The sequence below is a fragment of the Pogoniulus pusillus genome, chromosome 5, assembly GCF_015220805.1.
Source record: "Pogoniulus pusillus isolate bPogPus1 chromosome 5, bPogPus1.pri, whole genome shotgun sequence".
Classification (NCBI taxonomy): domain Eukaryota; kingdom Metazoa; phylum Chordata; class Aves; order Piciformes; family Lybiidae; genus Pogoniulus; species Pogoniulus pusillus.
Window position 1 is genome coordinate 18,536,640 of NC_087268.1, and position 15,515 is coordinate 18,552,154.

The 15,515-nt window shown below is 45.7% G+C and overlaps 1 protein-coding gene across 7 annotated transcripts in view; it reads left to right on the plus strand.

Annotated features, from left to right (window-relative positions):
* The window catches only part of STXBP5L (syntaxin binding protein 5L), a 307,500-nt gene that overhangs the window by 150,040 nt on the left and 141,945 nt on the right, over positions 1-15,515 (plus strand). For all 7 annotated transcript variants that reach the window (XM_064143383.1, XM_064143384.1, XM_064143388.1 and 4 more), the window contains exons 5-6: positions 4,369-4,503; positions 14,485-14,548. In XM_064143383.1, coding sequence (XP_063999453.1) covers positions 4,369-4,503; positions 14,485-14,548 — 199 coding nt within the window. The remainder of the gene's footprint in view (positions 1-4,368; positions 4,504-14,484; positions 14,549-15,515) is intronic.

A 15,515-nucleotide genomic window follows, 5' to 3' on the forward strand; every position in this document is an offset into this window, starting at 1 on the left:
TACTAGCATAAAACACTAACTCACCTATCTTTACAAGAGGAAACAAAGTCTTTCTTTCTCTTCGGCTAATTGACTGTTATTTGTAAAGGCATCAAAGGACAACTTAATTTGCTTGTAGGATATATTACTAAAAGAGGGATACCTTTCATCCACAGTGAAACCTACAGTATGCGACTTCATTTTTTTATCTTGAAGAAGTCATTAAGTAATTTCAATACTTACTTGAAATCATACAATCATACAATTATAGAATCAACCACGTTGGAAGAGAACTCCAAAATCATCCAGTACAACCTAGCAACCAATCAACTAGACCTAGTCCAATCAACTAGACCATGGCACTAAGTGCCTCAGCCAGGCCTTCCTGGAACACCTCCAGGGACAGCAACTCCACCACCTCCCTGGGCAACCCATTCCAATGCCAATCACTCTCTCTGGCAAGAACTTCCTCCTAACATCCAGCTTAGACCTCCCCTGGCACAACTCAAGTCTGTGTCCCCTTGTTCTGTTGCTGGTTGCCTGGAAGAAGAGACCAACCCCCACTTGGCTACAGCCTCCCTTCAGGTAGTTGTAGACAGCAATGAGCTCTGCCCTGAGCCTTTTCTTCTCCAGCCTGCACACCTCCAGCTCTCCCCACAGGGCTGTGCTCCAGACATCTCACCAGCTTCATTGCCCTTCTCTGGACATGTTCCAGTATCTTAACGTCTCTCTTGAATTGGGAAGCCCAGAACTAGACACAGGACTCAAGCTGTGGCTGATCAGTGTTGGGTACAGGAGAAGAATAACATCCCTTGTTCTACTGGCCACACTGTTCCTGATATAGGCCAGTGTGCCATTGGCTCTCCTGGCCACCTGGGCACACTGCTGGCTCATCTTCAGCTACTACCTACCAGTACCCCCAGGTCCCTTTCCTCCTGGCTGCTCTCCAGTCACTCTGTCACCAGCCTGTAGTGCTGCTGGGAGTTGTAGCCAAAGTGTAGAACCCTGCAGTTGGCCTTGTTAAATCTCATCCCATTGGCCTCTGCCCACCAATCCAGCCTGGCAAGGTCCCTCTGCAGGGCTCTCCTACCACACCTGCTCCTAGCTTGGTGTCATCTGCAAACTTACTGATCATGGACTCAATCCCCTTGTCCAGATCACCAATCATGGAAGATGTTCTTTAAAAGTCTGAGTCTTTCTTTAAAGCTTTCAAGCCTCAAAGTCAAGCTAATATTTTCTGTAAAAGTGAAAATTCAATAATATCAAAAGCAGTTTCTGTTTCATTTGCATAGTGTAAAAGAAGAATACTTCAGAGCAGTGCATAGTTTTTCTGAGAACAAGACAATTGTATGGCTTTGTTTGGTGAAGCCTATTTTCTGTATTTTCTTACAGGCTTTCAAATTGCAAAGATAATGTTTCATAATGTGTAGTAACAATTCGGGTGGAAAATGAAGACTCATAGGAGGGTAGCTGTCATTGTGGAAGAAAGAACAGGCAGAATACTTTCCTTACCTGGCTGTCCCATAAATCATAGAATCATAGAATTGTTTTGATTGGAAAAGATCTTTTAAATCACCAAGCCAAACCATTATCTAATGCTACCAACACTGGTGCTAAGCCATATGTCTCAACACAACATCTCTGCATCTTTGGAACACCTTCAGGGATGGTGTGATGGTTTGGGTGTTACCTGCCTCCCCGCTCTTATGAAATCACCCAGACTAGACTCAGTCAAGCTGGAAATTATAATGAAGCTTTATATTTACAGCTGAGGACAATATACAAGCAGGTGTTTACAATCTGTACAGCTATAGACAGAAATAGACAAGTTAAAAGGTAATACAGAAACACAACAGCCCTCCCAGTAACCAGAGTCCCCAGGAGGGGCTCCCAACCACCCTTCCACCTCCTTCCCACCCCTCTACCTTATCCCAGACTTTGCCTTACATTCAAGGTGAGTTTGGAGGATCGGCCAAGGGAGTTAGGAAGCAGACAGATTAGTTATACAGACAGCAGGTTAGAGAGAGAAGGGAGGCAGCCAGAGCCAGTGGAGTTTACCAGAAAACAATAAGGCAGTAGGCAATTGCAGCAGGAAATGGTGGAGTACGGCTGAGCACAGCAGAGAGCACACTGTTTACCTGTGTATCTCCTTTTATCAATGTGAGATTAAATGCCCTTTGGACACAAGAATAGCCAATCAGAATGGCAGTTAGCCGAACCTTACCATATTATGCAAAGTCATAGGCTAATATGATGATTATAATCATAATTTGGGAAAAGCACAGGCCTTAAACAAGGCAGGCACAAGCTATATATGTGTGTAACTTGTTTACCACAGGACCTTGGGCAGGCCAGACTCAGTGGCTCCAGATTCTTTCATGTCCTTTTCCCACATACTTGCCTCTCTCGTAGAGCAGAAAAACATGCCTGGGCATGCCAGTATCTGTATTAAGCCTATTTTGGGCCTATCAGGCCTACCGCAGCAGACCTAAAAAACAATTTCACATTGGTACAACGGCAAAGTGAAAAGGGTAAATTGTTCTCTATATCTGTTATGAAGAGAACAATAAAGCCACTGGAGTCTTCAACTCCAGTGAAGAATATGTAGGTAGCATACACCTTCCGCAGTTTTTTATCTGTCAGATCTCCATTGATCTGATTGCACCTACTAAGTACTAAGTCGCTGCTTGAAGGCATTTTCCTTTATGCATACTGAGCTGTAATTCCCATTCTCGAATCAGATCTCTTGAAAAACCTTCTCTTTCCACTGAAATTATTGCCAAAATTGGACAAAAATAAGATTTAATCCTATGCAGATGGATAGAACAAACACTACATCATAGTGAAGTCTTACTTGAATCAAAAAAACCCAAGATTTCAGTTAAAGGTAAGCTTTATTCTGGGCTCATGACTCTAGTAATTTCCCCCATGAAGACTGCATATTTCAGCTGTGCTCAATTGAGTGTGATACACAAGGCCCAAAACTCCCAAATTTTTGCTCAGTCAAATTAATTCAGCATTAAATGTTCCAGCACATGATTAGACATGTGAAGAACTTGCAGAACTATCTAAAATAATGTGTAGAATCTCATCATTTATTGACAGCATCTTACAGGAAATAATTATAGGGTCTAGTGAAGGGCAACAAAGATGGTGAAGTCTGTAAAAAAAGTGGTGGGTGTTGTCTACCTGGACTTCAGTAGGGCATTTGTCACTGTTTCCCACAGCATTCTGCTGGAGAAGCTGACAGCTCATGGCTTAGACAGGTGGACTGGGTTAAAAACTGACTGGGTGGCTGAGCCCAGAAAGTTGTGGTCAGTGGAGTTAAATCCACAAGTGGAGTCCCTCAGGGCTCAGTTTTGGGGGAAGTCTTGTTAAATCCCTTCATCCATGACCTGGATGAGAAGATCGAATGCACCCTCGGCAAGTTTGCAGGTGACACCAAATTAAGCAGAAGTGTCAATCTGCTGGAGGGTAGGAAGGCCCTGCAGAGGGAGTTGGACAAGCTGGAGCCATGGGCTGAGGCCAATTGCAGGAGGTTTAACAAGGCCAAGTGCCAGCTCATGCACTTTGGCCACAGCAACCCCCAGCAGCCCTACAGGCTGGAGGAGGAGTGGCTGGAGAGCTGCCTGGTGGAAAAGGACCTGGGGATGTTGGTGGCCAGCCGGCTGAACATGAGCCAGAGTGTGCCCAGGTGGCCAAGAAGGCCAACAGCATCCTGGCCTGGATCAGCAATGGTGTGACCAGCAGGAGTAGGGAGGTGATCATGCCCCTGTACTCAGCGCTCATGAGACCACACCTCGAGTACTGTATCCAGTTTTGGTCATCACAGTATAGGAGGGACACTGAGGTGCTGGAGCAGGTGCAGAGAAGGGTGATGAGGCTGGGGAGAGGTCTGGCAAACATGACCTATGAGGAGCAGCTGAGGGAACTGGGCTTGTTTAGTCTGGAGAAAAAGACGCTGAGGAGCTGTCTCTCTACAGCTCCCTGAAAGGAAGTTGGAGCAAGGTGGGTATTGAGCTTTTCTCCCTAGTAACAAGTGATAAGACAAGAGAAAATGTGCTTAAGTTGCACCAAGGGAGGTTTAGATTGGTTATTAGAAGACACTTCTTGACTGAAAGGGTTCTCAAAGACTGAAACACACTTCCCAGAGAGGAATGAATTCTCATCCCTGGAGGCCTTTCAAAGAGGCAGAGATGTGCTGAGGGACATGATTTAGCACCAGCTTTGGTAGAATTAGTTCATGGCTGGACTAGATGATCTTAAAGGACTTTTCCAACTGTAACATTTCTGTGGTTACAGAGAATACGTGAAATGCCTGTAAATTTCTTGTAGAAAAACTGTTTTAAAACGCAGTATTTAGTCACTTCTTTAATTTCTCCTTTCCAGGATTACTTACTGCCACCTGCCTTTCCAGAGTAAATGGCTTTACGTCGGAACAGAGAGAGGAAACACGCACATTGTAAATATTGAGTCCTTCATTCTTTCTGGATATGTTATCATGTGGAACAAGGCAATAGAATTGTAAGTGTCGGCTTCTTTGCATTTGTGTCTGTGGTTATTTTCATGTCTGCTTTAAGGCTCAATTTCAGGACAAAAGTCCAAAAATAAAAACTATGCATTGTAAGCCCCCTTCCCAAGCATACAGGGTCCAGTGTTTGAACACCCACTAGCTAGTGGATTAATAATTGAAACTTGTCAAAATTTATGAGATTTGCAATATGAAAGAATTGAGCAAATTTGAACTTGGTTTTGAGCCATAACATGATCATCCTTAGCCCTTTCCTTGTCCATCCCCATTTCCAATATGTGCCTCAGAGTCAACAGTTCATAGAATTATAGAAGTTGAAGGCAACTTTTGCCTCCATTTTTTACTGCAAGTCATTGCTGATACCTTTTTCTCCCCCTGCTGTGCATAGACTTTGTGTTTTATCCTTTTCATGTCATTGCAGAGCTTTGTTTTCTCAGTTGTTCTCAGCTGTATCCCAGATAATATTTGTGAATGAAGACTTTTCTGCTCAACTATTTCAATTTATGCTTTATTTTTGACTACAGATTCTTCCTTATTTTCCTCTTTCTCAATGAATAGGATTTAGTTTTTATAGTCTCCTAAAGCCAACTTGAGGGGATGCCTCTAAACAAGTATTTGGCATCAACAGTAGTTGTATTTTATCACAATAGCTTTAAATGTGGTTGGTTTCCCAGCACCTCTACATCCTTTCCAGGAGCTGTTGGATCTCTGTGTTTGCTTTTAAAGTAATTCAACAGAGTTTTTATTTCTTTGTGTGCTGCTCCAAAATAACAGCATACAACTTTCCAGTCTCCTTGACAACTCCACTGTAATAGCAACGAGTGGAACGTTTTATATATGTGAAAGCTACAAGGCAAAATACTTTTGTGTATAGACATTTCCACATATGCTATAATTTAATGTACAAAAGTAGTAATTATTGTATCTGTAGCTCTGATACTGTTCAGAGTTCTGTAAACTAATAGAATCATTTAATTGTTTTGATTGCAAAAGACCTCTAAGACTCCAACAATTGACCTAGCAACCATTGATATCATACAGTTAACTGAATATTTGCTTTATTTAATCCTACTTGCAGTGCAGTCACAATGTCTACTCTTAGGAGAAATGTGCTGTAACGCATAATGCCTGGCACTCCTTTGACAAGCAACATTTCTCTAGGGTTTAAAAGACCCTTGCTATTCTTTGTATTTATTCATTGTTTCCTTGAGAAGACAAGAAGATCATAGAATCATAGAATCAGCCAGGGTTGGAAGGGACCACAAGGATCATCTAGTTCCAACACCCCTGCCATGGCCAGGGACACCCTACCCTAGAGCAGGCTGCCCACAGCCTCATCCAGCCTGGCCTTAAACACCTGAAGGAATTGGGGGAAAAAAAGAGGATGTATCACCTCTGGAAGGAGGGGAAGGCTTCTCCTGACGTGTTTAAGGAGGTAGCCAGATTATGCAGGAGAAAAATTAGAGAGGCTAAGGCTCAGCTAGAACTTAGGCTGGCCACTTCCGTGAAGGATAACAAAAAACACTTTTATAAATTTATCAACGCTAAAAGGAAGGGCAAGAAGAGCCTCCACTGCTTACTGGACCAGGAGGGGAATACTATAACTGATGATGTAGAAAAGGCTGAGGTCCTGAATGCCTTCTTCGCCTCAGTTTTCAACAGTAAGGAAGGAGGAGGAGAAGAATGGCCTCTTGAACTGGGGGATGGGGTCAGGGAGCGGTGTGTTCCCCTGGAAATTCCTGAAGAATTAGTTCAGGACCTGCTGAGCCATCTGGACACCCACAAGTCCATGGGACCAGATGGGATCCATCCCAGGGTGCTGAGAGAGCTGGCAGCTGAGCTGGCCAAGCCGCTCTCCATCATTTTCCAGCAGTCCTGGCTCACCGGAGAGGTCCCAGGAGACTGGAAAATGGCCAACATGGTCCCCATCCACAAGAAGGGTCGGATGGAGGAACCTGGAAACTATAGACCCGTCAGCCTGACCTCAGTGCCAGGGAAACTGATGGAGCAGGTTATCTTAGGGGTGATAAGAGCACACCTAAGGGATGGCAAAGGGCTCAGGTCCAGCCAGCATGGGTTTAGGAAGGGCAGATCCTGCCTTTCTAACCTGATCTCCTTCTATGATCAGGTGACCTGCTTGGTGGATGTGGGGAGGCCTGTGGATGTAGTCTATCTGGACTTCAGCAAGGCCTTTGACACTGTCCCCCACAGCAAACTCCTGGCTAAGCTATCAGCCCATGGCTTGGATGGCAACACCTTGTGCTGGATTAGGAACTGGCTGGAGGGCCGGACCCAGAGAGTGGTGGTGAATGGTGCCACATCCAGCTGGCAGCCAGTCACTAGTGGTGTCCCTCAGGGATCTGTCCTGGGCCCCATCCTCTTTAACATCTTCATAGATGATCTGGATGAGGGCATGGAGTCAGTCATCAGCAAGTTTGCAGATGACACCAAGCTGGGGGCAGATGTGACTGAGTTGGAAGGCAGAAGGGCTCTGCAGCGGGACCTTGACCGCCTGGACAGATGGGCAGAGACCAATGGGATGGGGTTCAATAGCTCCAAGTGCAGGGTGCTGCACTTTGGCTACAACAACCCCATGCAGAGATACAGGCTAGGGTCAGAGTGGCTGGAGAGCAGCCAGACAGAGAGGGATCTGGGGGTACTGATTGATACCCGCCTGAACATGAGCCAGCAGTGTGCTCAGGTGGCCAAGAGAGCCAGTGGCATCCTGGCCTGCATCAGGAATGGTGTGGTCAGCAGGAGCAGGGAGGTCATTCTGCCCCTGTACTCTGCACTGGTTAGACCACACCTTGAGTATTGTGTTCAGTTCTGGGCTCCCCAGTTTAAGAGGGACGTTGAGATGCTTGAGCATGTCCAGAGAAGGGCAACGAGGCTGGTGAGAGGCCTTGAGCACAGGCCCTATGAGGAGAGGCTGAGGGAGCTGGGATTGTTTAGCCTGGAGAAGAGGAGGCTCAGGGGTGACCTTATTGCTGTCTACAACTACCTGAGGGGTGGTTGTGGCCAGGGGGAGGTTGCTCTCTTCTCTCAGGTGGCCAGCGCCAGAACGAGAGGACACAGCCTTAGGCTGCGCCAGGGGAGATTTAGGCTCGAGGTGAGGAGAAAGTTCTTCACTGAGAGAGTCATTGGACACTGGAATGGGCTGCCTGGGGAGGTGGTGGAGTCGCCGTCCCTGGGGCACTTTAAGGCAAGGTTGGACGTGGCACTTGGTTCCATGGTCTAGCCTTGAGCTCTGTGGTAAAGGGTTGGACTCGATGATCTGTGAGGTCTCTTCCAACCCTGATGATACTATGATACTATGATACCTCCAGGGGTGGGGTCTCAACCACCTCCCTGGCCAACCCATTCCAGGCTCTCACCACTCTCATGCTCAACAACTTCCTCCTCACAGCCAGTCTGAATCTCCCCACCTCCAGCTTTGCTCCATTCCCCCTAGTCCTGTCACTCCCTGATATCCTAAAAAGTCCTTCCCCAGCTTTTTTAAGGCACAGAATCTGTATTTGGCAGACTGTTCCTGATCTTGGTGTGGTGCAAAGGACTAGCTTTGGGTTCCTGGCTATTGTCCTGGGGTAGGAAAGAGATAACATCACTTTAGGAGAAGAAAGCAAGATGCAGTGCCAGAAAAGATTTATCACATTTCTCCTATACTTAGCCATAAGGCAACGGATACAAGAAAAAGAGTGTGTAGCATGGAGAAAGTGACAACTCTTTCATGCAGTTATCTTCCCTGCTCCATTTCATAGAATCATAGAATCAACCAGGTTGGAAGAGACCTCCAAGATCATCCAGTCCAACCTAAAGACAGACTAAAATAGTAAAATTGGAAGAAAACAGAAGTAGATGGAAAAAATCAGCTATAATGGCTTAAGAGCATCCCTGAAGAAAAGGACTTGAGGATGCTGGCAGATGAGAAGCCAGGGTACACTTGCAGCCCAGAAAGCAAATCGTATCCTGGGTTGCAATAAGAGAAGTGTGGCCAGCAGGTCAAGAGAGATGATTCTCTACACCACTCTCATGAGACCCCACCTGGAGTACTGTGTCCAGTTCTGGAACCCATATTACAAGAAAGACATGGAGTTGCTGGAGCATGTCCAGAGAAGGGCCATGAGGATGATCAGAGGGCTGGTGCACCTCTCCTGTGGAGACAGAGTGACAAGAGTTGGGGCTGTTCAGTTTGGAAAAGAGAAGGCTCTGAGGCGACCTTATTGTGGCCTTCCAGTATTGAAAGGGGGGCTAAAAGAAGCTGGTGAGGGACTTTTTAGGGTGTCAGGTAGTGATAGAACTAGGAAGAATGGATCCAAGCTAGAGCAGCGTAGATTTAGATTAGACATCGGGAAGAAGTTCTTCACTGTGAGGATGATGAGACAGTGGAACACGTTACCCAGGGAGGTGGTGAAAGCCCCGTCCCTGGATGTTTTTAAGGCTAAGTAGGATGTGGCTCTGGGCAACCTGATCTAGTGGAAAGTGTCCCTGCCCATGGCTGGAGGGTTGGAACTAGATGATCCCTGCTGTCCCTTCCAACCTTGACAATTCTCTAATTCTGTACTACGTAACAACCAACCTATTAAAATACTGAGGAGTAAGATAAAAGAAATATTAAGAGAATGCATGTAGAAAATATAGAGGAAAGAGAATGAGGAGAAGTAAAATCTCATCAATTTAGTGCAGAGATTGCTCTGTTTGACATCAACTTTGTTGATAATATATATGAAGCTCTTATACCACAAAACTAAAGAAATAGCTAGGAATGTAATAATAAAAAAAAATCATACTCCTAAAGGCAGCAAAACACTGATATCCTGAAAAGCAAAAAGGAATTCTATTATTGTGTCATAAATCCCAGGGTCCTCCAACTATCATTTACAATATATTTGAGAGAGAAGAATGGAGGAGGTAGGAAAATTTATTAGTGAAGGTTACTCCTTATCGCTGAGGTCTTAGCATGGAAGTCTGAGTACAAAAGTCTGAATACAAAATATAAATAAGACTGGTAGTATGTTTTATAATCATGGAATCATAGAATCAACCGGGTTGGAAGAGACCTCCAATATCATCCAGTCCAACCTATCGCCAATCAACTAGACCTTGGCACTAAGTGCCTCATCCAGGCTTTTCTTCAACACCTCCAGGGACAGTGACTCCACCACCTCCCTGGGCAGCCCATTCCAATGCCGATCACTCTCTCTGCCAACAACTTCCTCCTAACATACAGCCTAGACCTTCCCTGGCACAACTTGAGACTGTCCCCCCTTGTTCTCTTGCTGGTTGCCTGGCAGAAGAGCCCAACCCCACCTGGCTACATTCTCCCTTCAGGTAGTTGTAGACAGCAATGGTTCCACCCCTGAGCCTCCTCTTCTCCAGGCTGCACACCCCCAGCTCCCTCAGCCTCTCCTCACAGGATTGTGTTCCAGACATCTCACCAGCTTCATTGCCCTTCTCTGGACATGTTCCGATATCTCAACTTCTCTCTTCAACTGATCTATGCCAACATTTTAACTTTTTTCTAGCTTTTGAATGTTTCTTCCTACAACCTCAATAATGGTCTTAAATGGTTCTTATTTATAATATTTACAGAGGAACATCTAGATTGTGTAACAATGGAAACTTAATTAGTCTCAAGTTAGATGTAACATGGGGTGACTACAGCTCATGTAAGAGTTTGCTCTTTCCCATAGACAGATGGATACATTTGTTGATCGATAAAGACATATGCATCTTCAAAGGAAAACAGTGGCTTCACAGGTTTATCTGAGTTGTTCTTAACATTAAAAATTGATAGGTAGAAAGGGAAGCTGTAGATGTTAAGGAGGGGTTTGAATCTGGGTTAGGAGTGAATTGTAATGAGGCTGATGTAAAAATGATTAAATAGTTTATTAATTATACAAAGAAAATGCCCCCAAACTTATTTACAATTCACACAGACAGATTCTGTTATATGGTTGGTAAAACTATTTTTTCAGAATCCCAGAATCACAGAATTTCTTAAACTGGAAAAGCCCTTCAAGATCATGGAATCCAATCATTAGTTTCACAAGTCCTTGACTAAACCAAATCCCTCAACACAACATCTAATCACTATGAATCACTATGGTTGGAAAGGACCACCAGGATCACCCAGTCCAACCTTCATCCCAACATCCTTCATCACTAGAACATAGCCTCAAGTATCTGCTCTCCCTTTAAACACCTTCAGAGATGGCAACCCCATTACCTCCCTGGGCAGCCTGTTCCAGTGCCTGATCACCTGCTCAGGTAAAGAACTTCTTCCCAACAGCCAACCTAAACCTTCCCTAACACAACTTGAGTCCATTTCCTCTTGTCCTGTCATTAGTAATTTGGGAGAAGAGACCAGCTCCAGCCTCCTTTTGGGTAGTTGTAGAGGGCAATCTAGTCCCCTCTCAAGCCTCCTCTTCTCCAGACTAAAGAAGCCCAGCTCCCTCAGCCACTCCTCATAGGTCACATTTGCCAGACCTCTCCCCAGTCTTGTCACCCTTCTCTGCATCTGCTCCAACACCTCAATATCCCTCCTGTACTGTGATGACCAAAACTGGCCACAGTACACGAGGTGTAGTCTCACGAGTGCTGAGTACAGGGGCATGATCACCTCCTTACTCCTGTGGTCACACCATTTCTGATCCAGGATGTTGTTGGCCTTCTTGGCCACCTGGGCACAATGCTGGCTCATGTTCAGCCCACTGTATCTATACAATCAAATGATTTAGGAGTTTTTAGAAAATGTCTTTAACTAGAGAGTCTTGCAGCACAAACTGCTGCTGAAAGGTTAAGCATAAACTTTCACAAACTTGTGTAAAGAGAGTTAGGTTGCTCACTGATTAAGAGTCTCAATATTTGCACTCCAAAGGCATAAATGGGAAAATACATAGTCACAGCCATGTGGTGGACTTCATGTGGTAATGATGCGATAGGGCTTTGCTGCTTGTTTAGTCGACATTGAGCACCTCATCTGAGAAGGCCCACGGACACGAGGCAAGTCTTCTGTGGCTCTCAGAAATTCATTGGGTCTTTAGCCACCTGGGCAAAGCAGGATTCAGGTTTGTGGGCTGGAACAGTCCGATTGGGTGCTGTGTATAGCAAGGAGTCATAGAATGGTCTGGGTTGGAAGGGACCTCCAAAGGTCATCTAGTCCAACCCCTTCTGCAGTTAGCAGGAACATCCTCAGCTACTAGATCAGGCTGCCCAGAGCCCTGCTGAGCCCATAGCAGCCCTGCTATGGGATTTGGGGTGAATAGGAGTAGGAGAAAAGTAACAAGTGGTTTCTCTGTGGTAAAGCACAATTTGCTAATTATTTCTTGTAACAGTGCTGTGAATGGCTCCATTTCAGCAAATAAATACAGTTTTGATGTGTTAATCCAGCAACTTGAGTTGTAGATACCAGACCTGATCACTACCTGGTCCTTGAATTACATTAAGTTCTTCTACCATGCTTCTTCTGCTACTTTATGGATGTTTCTTAGAATCACAGATTCACAGAATCAGTCAGGGTTGGAAGACACCATAAGGATCATCTAGCTCCAACACCCCTACCACAGGCAGGAACACCCTAACCTAGATCAGGCTGCCCACACCCTCATCCAGCCTGGCCTTAAACACCTCCAGGCATGGGGCCTCAACCACCTCCCTGCGAAACCCAGTCCAGCCTCTCACCACTCTCATGCTGAACAACTTCCTCTGAACCTCCACTCTGAACCTCCCCACTTCCAGCTTTGCTCCATTTCCCCTAGTCCTGTCACTCCCTGAGAGCCTGAAAAGTCCATCCTCAGCTTCTTTCGGAGGCCCCCTTCAGATACTGGAAGGCCACAAGAAGGTCACCTTGCAGCCTCCAGCCTCCTCTTCTGCAGCCAACTCCCTCAGTCTGTCCTCACAGGAGAACTGCTCCAGCCCTCTGATCATCCTCGTGGCCCTTCTCTGGACATGCTCCAGCATCTCCACATCCCTCTTGTAATGGGGGCTCCAGAACTGGATGCAGTACTGCAGGTGGGGTCTCAGCAGAGCACAGTAGAGGGGAAGAATCACCTCCCTCACCCTGCTGGCCACACTTCTGTTGCAGCCCAGGATCTGGTTGGCCCTCCGGGCTGCAAGTGCACACTGCTGGCTTATGTTGAGCTTCTCATCCACCAGCACCCCCAAGTCCCTCTCCTCAGGGCTTCTCTCCAGCAGTCCCTGCCCAGCCTGGATTTGTGCTTGAGATTGCCCTGACTCAGATGCAGGACCCTGCACTTGGTCTTGTTGAACCTCAGGTTTTGCTGATTAACGAAATACCTGTGGAATAGCAACAAAGCCGATATGGAGGAAAAGTCTATAAATATTGGTAACCCTGTGGCACAGACCGTGTAAATGGTGTTGTTAGTGCTGAAAATCTGCCCTCGGTCTGGCGTGGCGTACCCGAGCGGCGGGCCGGCAGGTCCCGGGTTCAGCAACTCATTGCTAGGCCGTTGCTATGTCGTTACCTATATTCGGGCTCGGCTGAGCTCAAGCGGGTAGCTGCTGTATCCGGGCCTAGGGGCAAGCTGGTTTCAGTCTCTCGGCTCGATTAGGCAGGGTCAGGGCTGCCGGTCGTAGGCCAGTCCCCACTTAGGCGCGATGCAAAGTGTAGTGGCACACAGAGGCACACAAGGCAAACAGCAAACAAAACAAAAGCAGCAGCAGCAGCAAACAAATAAGTTTGCTAGGGGTTTAAGCATTTTCATGAGTGTCTTTGACCAATAGCAACAGATAAAACCACTCCTAGAACCAATCTTGAGTTGTTTCTCCAAGAAAGGAAGATGCACAGGCCTAGGATCGTGATCTGTTTACCACAAAGCAAGGAAGATGCAAAACAAGGCCAAATATGGAGTCTGTGACAGACTGAGAGGCACCAATGCTTTTGTCTGCTTGCTTCGTCCACTTGGGAAAGAGAAGCAGAAGGGGAAGCCAAGGTGAGTATTCAAGCAGGTGTTTAGGGCATGTGATGGATATGTATTCTAGGCATAATGTGGACCTTCCACCACAGTGGAGAATTAAAAAGGCAAAAAAAAAAAAGCCTTAGAAATGAGAGGAAGGAAATGACTGTAATAGGAGGAACAGGGAGATTGTTAAAAGAATTGAATGGAAGAAGGGATTCATCAGCAAGAGAGTTTTTGCCTATAATGACAAAAAGGAAAGAGAGATGAGTGTGAAAAGAAATTAATAACTTGTGTTAAAACCGAGTCACCAAAAACTTATAGGTAGGTTTAAGGAGTTTTACTTTGGCAAGCTAGAAGCAGCGCTGGGTGCAGGGCAGTTTATCTTTGCAGCTGCGCACTGTGCGCATGTGGTTGCAGGATTTTTATTTCCTGCTCACATACACAGTCACAAAGCAGTTCTGTACACAGTCAGACACCTCCTGAGGAGTTTGTGTTTTTTCCTGGAACTGTTGCGCATGCCTGCTAATCCTCCTGGGGGTCTCTCTGGTGGTCACGAGGCTGAAGTAACGAGTCTTCCTCAGGTGTCTTTGTGACTCAGCTATTTGTGTCTTCACAGTCGCCTGCTTTACGGTCTCTTATCTACCCTGCTCATGGTGTTTTCTGTTATCGTTCATCCCTAGCCTTGCTTGGATAGCTCTGACACACCCCTGTTTTGTTCATGTCCCCCATTCACAGGGGGCTATCTCTTCACAGCGCTTTCTGTTATTGCTCGGAGGTTTCAATGTCCCTACCTAGTTAGCTCCGACACACCCTGCTCTGCCATTCTCATAATGACATATTCTCATTTTCTCGTATTCTTACATTCTGCTTTGCCATTCTCTTATTGACACAGGTACCATTTTTCACACTTTCAGATAGTTTTCTTCCTCTGTGAGGCCTTTTAGAATGACTTTGAAGCTGATGGAAGTATTCATGAACACACCTAGAAATTAAGGTAGGCATCTCTTTCTTCATATAGAAAATACTCACAGATTTGAATCTGTTTTTGTCTTGCAGATCCACAAAGACTCACCCGGGGCCAGTTGTACATTTAAGTGACAGCCCAAGAGATGAAGGAAAAGTGAGTATAACCAACAGTGTAAAACATTGCAGTGGTTCATAGCCTTTGTTTGCTTTTGTAGCTCTTTTTATTACTTGCTCACTAACATTAACATCTGCTTTCTTTCTGTATCTGCAAAGTCACTTCTAATATTTTATGATTTCAAAGAAAAAATAATATTTGTTTAATTATAATGAGGAAAAAATGCAGACAGCATAGTGTACTGTGAAGCCTATAACAAACCATAATAGTTACTGATTAAATAAACTTCACTTTGCTTAATGAAGAATTGACTGAAAACTCTAGCATCATTTCAGTGCTTGGATTAACATGCCCAGGTGGCCAAGAGAGCCAGTGGCATCCTGGTCTGGATCAGGAACAGTGTGGCCAGCAGGACAAGGGAGGTTATTCTGCCCCTGTACTCAACACTGGTCAGGCCACATCTTGAGTCCTGTGTCCAGTTCTGGAATCCTCAATTCAAGAGAGATATTGAGATACTGGAATGCATCCAGAGAAGGGCGATGAAGCTGGTGAGAGGCCTGGAACACAGCTTTGTGAGGAGAGGCTGAGGGAGCTGGAGGTGTTTAGTCTGGAGAAGAGGAATCTCAGGGGTGACATCACTGCTGTCTACAACTACCTGAAGGGAGGCTGTAGTCAGGTGGAGGTTGGTCTCTTCTGCCAGGCAACCAGCAACAGAACAAGGGGACACAGTCTCAAGTTGTGTCCCCAAGGGAGGTCTAGGCTGGATGTTAGGAGGAAGTTGTTGGCAGAGAGAGTGATTGGCATTGGAATGGGCTGCCCAGGGAGGTGGTGGAGTCACTGTCCCTGGAGGTGTTCAAGAATGGTCTAGTTGATTGGACAGGGCTGGGTGCTAGGTTGGACTGGATAATCTTGGAGGTCTCTTCCAATCTGGTTGATTCTGTGATTCTATGACTATGCTGTTATGAAGGCATTATACTAGTTTTTCCTAACATACTAAGTGTCTTGT